The sequence below is a fragment of the Microtus ochrogaster genome, linkage group LG4, assembly GCF_000317375.1.
Source record: "Microtus ochrogaster isolate Prairie Vole_2 linkage group LG4, MicOch1.0, whole genome shotgun sequence".
Lineage (NCBI taxonomy): Eukaryota > Metazoa > Chordata > Mammalia > Rodentia > Cricetidae > Microtus > Microtus ochrogaster.
This window is the reverse complement of record NC_022030.1, coordinates 19,569,682-19,572,227: the sequence shown is the minus strand read 5'-3', so window position 1 is coordinate 19,572,227 and position 2,546 is coordinate 19,569,682. Positions and strand designations below refer to the sequence as shown.

Genomic DNA, 2,546 nt, shown 5'->3' with positions numbered 1-2,546 from the left:
CTGCCTCTGCCTCCCGAGTGCTGGGATTAAAGGCGTGCGCCACCACCAACAGAACCGAAAACGAGGACTCGGTATCTTCCCTGATACAACCCTGAGGCCTAGGGAAGGCTTCTAGGAGGTGGGGTTTAGAGGAAGGCAAGAAAGTAATGGCCAATGCGCCGTGGCTTAAGACGTCCCGAAAGGCTTTTTTCCTAAGGGTGGATGTTAGGAAGGGCGTGTGAGGGGAGAATTCACCTAGGACTGGCGGGGCAGGTGAGGCTAGTAAAAAAGAAGTGCTCTCGGGCAGAGGCAGCCCCTTCCTGATTCATAAACTGAGGGAGCTGGGGTGGGGTGGGTTTAGGAGAGAGTCAGTAGGCTGTGTGCATCTCAGAGGAAATTGGGGAATGGAGGAGTCGGGCGACCAATCAGAAACAGAGCTCCTTCCTAAAGTGTTTGGCGCTTGGGAAAGGGGGCGGGAGGGACGGGGGTCACTTGAGAACCAAGCTGATGAGTAGGAGGGTGCTGGAGAGTATTCGGGTAAAATCTTCGAGGGACCACAAAGTCCAGCATTTTGTCTGTAGACAGTATTTGCACATGTCTGGGCCTCTTCTCAGTTCTAACAAGAGAGAGGGGGCCTGTGATGCCAGAGAGCTTACACGAGCTAAGATCTTTGTGGCAGGCCCTCCAGTTGACCCTTGATGGGTGCATGTTTTAAATAACAAAAAAGGTAAAAACAACAAAACAAACAACAACAACAACAAAAACGAGCCCTCAGCACTCATTTATGATGAAACATCCCTGATCTCAAAATCTGTGTTCATGGGTGGTTGGGGGAGTCTAGGCAAAATAAGTAGGGTATGGAAAAATAGCCAGCCAATAAAGTCTTGCCTCTAACACTCTAGGAACAGGGCTCGAGAACATTAAAGACCACGGTAGCTGAGCTGGGTCTAGGCTAAAGACATCAGGCCACCCTACCCAGCCCGAACCATTCCCTCACCTCTGCAGCGCCTCCGCCTGGGTCCGCAGCACCACCTGCAGGCGCTCCAGCTCTTCGCAGCGGTCACTGCTGCTGCAATCGGCCGGTAGCACAAAGAGAGGAGCAGCTCCTAACCCAGCACTGTTCAGCATGGCCGCAGTTTGATCCCGGGCCTGAGCTTCATTCTGGGAATCTCCAGGACGGAGATTCCGTACAGCCAGCAGCGGGGTCCCTCGGGCCAGGGCGGCCCGCGCTGCCTCTCCCAGAGCTGGGGTCAAGGGCTCCTCAGTCCCCTCAGATCCTGGTAGAACCAATACCAGCAAGTTGGCCTCCGCCGCCCAGGGTCCTGGAGCTGCGGGTGGGCAGCTCAGCTCGCCTAGGAAGAGGCCTGGGGCCGCAGCTCTCAGAACGGGGACTCCAGAATCCGGTCGTCCTTCAGGAATCTCTACCGTTTCCACATTCTTGCCACATAACGCGGAGATCAGCGCGGACTTTCCCGAGGCCGGAGGCCCCAGGAATAAGGCAGTCACGTCACCCTGCGGCAGAGGCATTGCTGGAAGGCAAGAGGTGAGGAAACACAGGGGTCAGGAACACGGAAGACCTTCTGTTTTGTTTTCGTTTTTTTTTTTTTTTTTAAGACAGGGTCTCACTGTGTAATCCTGGCTGGCCAGGACTCAGAGATCCTCTTGCCTCTGCCTCCCAGAATGCTGAGATTAAAGGCGTGCACCACCACGCCCGGCAACACCCTTTCCTAGCTACCCCACGGTAGATCCAGACTTCACTCCTCCGGTCTGTCCTCTATTTTCATTCTCCAGTGTGACTGTAGGACCTAGAAACCCAACGCCAAGGGCCCATTCCCTGGAGAGCTAGGTGTCTGTCCATTCTCCACACGAACCCATTTCTCTTTCTATTTCAAAAGCTCAGAAATTTGGCTGCAGTCACTCGGGGACCCGAGGATGGCCCTCCCTCTCCCCGTTCCAAATCACCAACCGAGCAAAATGTAGACACGCCGGGAGAACGGGGGAGCCCCGCCCCTTAAGACGAGCTGCTGGAGGCTGAAGGGGTCGGAGTGTCAGGATTCAGATACATTCGGAAGCCTTCGGGTGGCTCTATCTTGACGTCATTCCTTCCAAGACCGGGTGTGTCTTGGAACGCCGTCGCGGAGAGACAAGTTCTTGGCAGCACTCAGCACTCGGGACGCTCTCTCTTCCCTAGCTAAGGTTGTTTGGGCACTGGAACAATGTAGTCCGAGAGCGTGCGCAGAAAGCTTAGTAGGTGGTGCTCCACCACGACCAGCAACCAAAACGCCTGCGCAGTGAGTATAAGCTTGTACGGCAAAGAGAACAGTCCGAGCAGTAAGCTTCGAGTTGTACGGAACACACTACGAACGTCATCATCACGCTCCAAGTACAGGGAAGGACCTCTCCACCTGCTAGTCCCAGGATCTGGCTGACTGGCTGTGCTAATGCCGAAATACAACCTTGAACCTGGCTGGGAGACACGGGTGGGGGCAACAGACCCGGAGATCACTAGAGTCTGTAGACTGGAAAGAGTCTACCCCGCTCTCCTCCGGTAGCCGCGCTGTGGCGAT

At 55.1% G+C, this 2,546-nt stretch overlaps 1 protein-coding gene across 1 annotated transcript in view; it reads right to left on the bottom strand.

Annotated features, from left to right (window-relative positions):
* Positions 1 to 2,018, bottom strand: part of Irgq (immunity related GTPase Q) — a 4,877-nt gene extending 2,859 nt beyond the window's left edge. Inside the window, exons 1-2 of the mRNA XM_005361109.3 lie at positions 1,946 to 2,018; positions 977 to 1,508 (exon numbers count right to left, since the gene is read on the bottom strand). Coding sequence (XP_005361166.1) covers positions 977 to 1,506 — 530 coding nt within the window. The 5' untranslated portion in view covers positions 1,507 to 1,508; positions 1,946 to 2,018. The remainder of the gene's footprint in view (positions 1 to 976; positions 1,509 to 1,945) is intronic.
* Between the last annotated feature and the right edge of the window lie 528 nt (positions 2,019 to 2,546).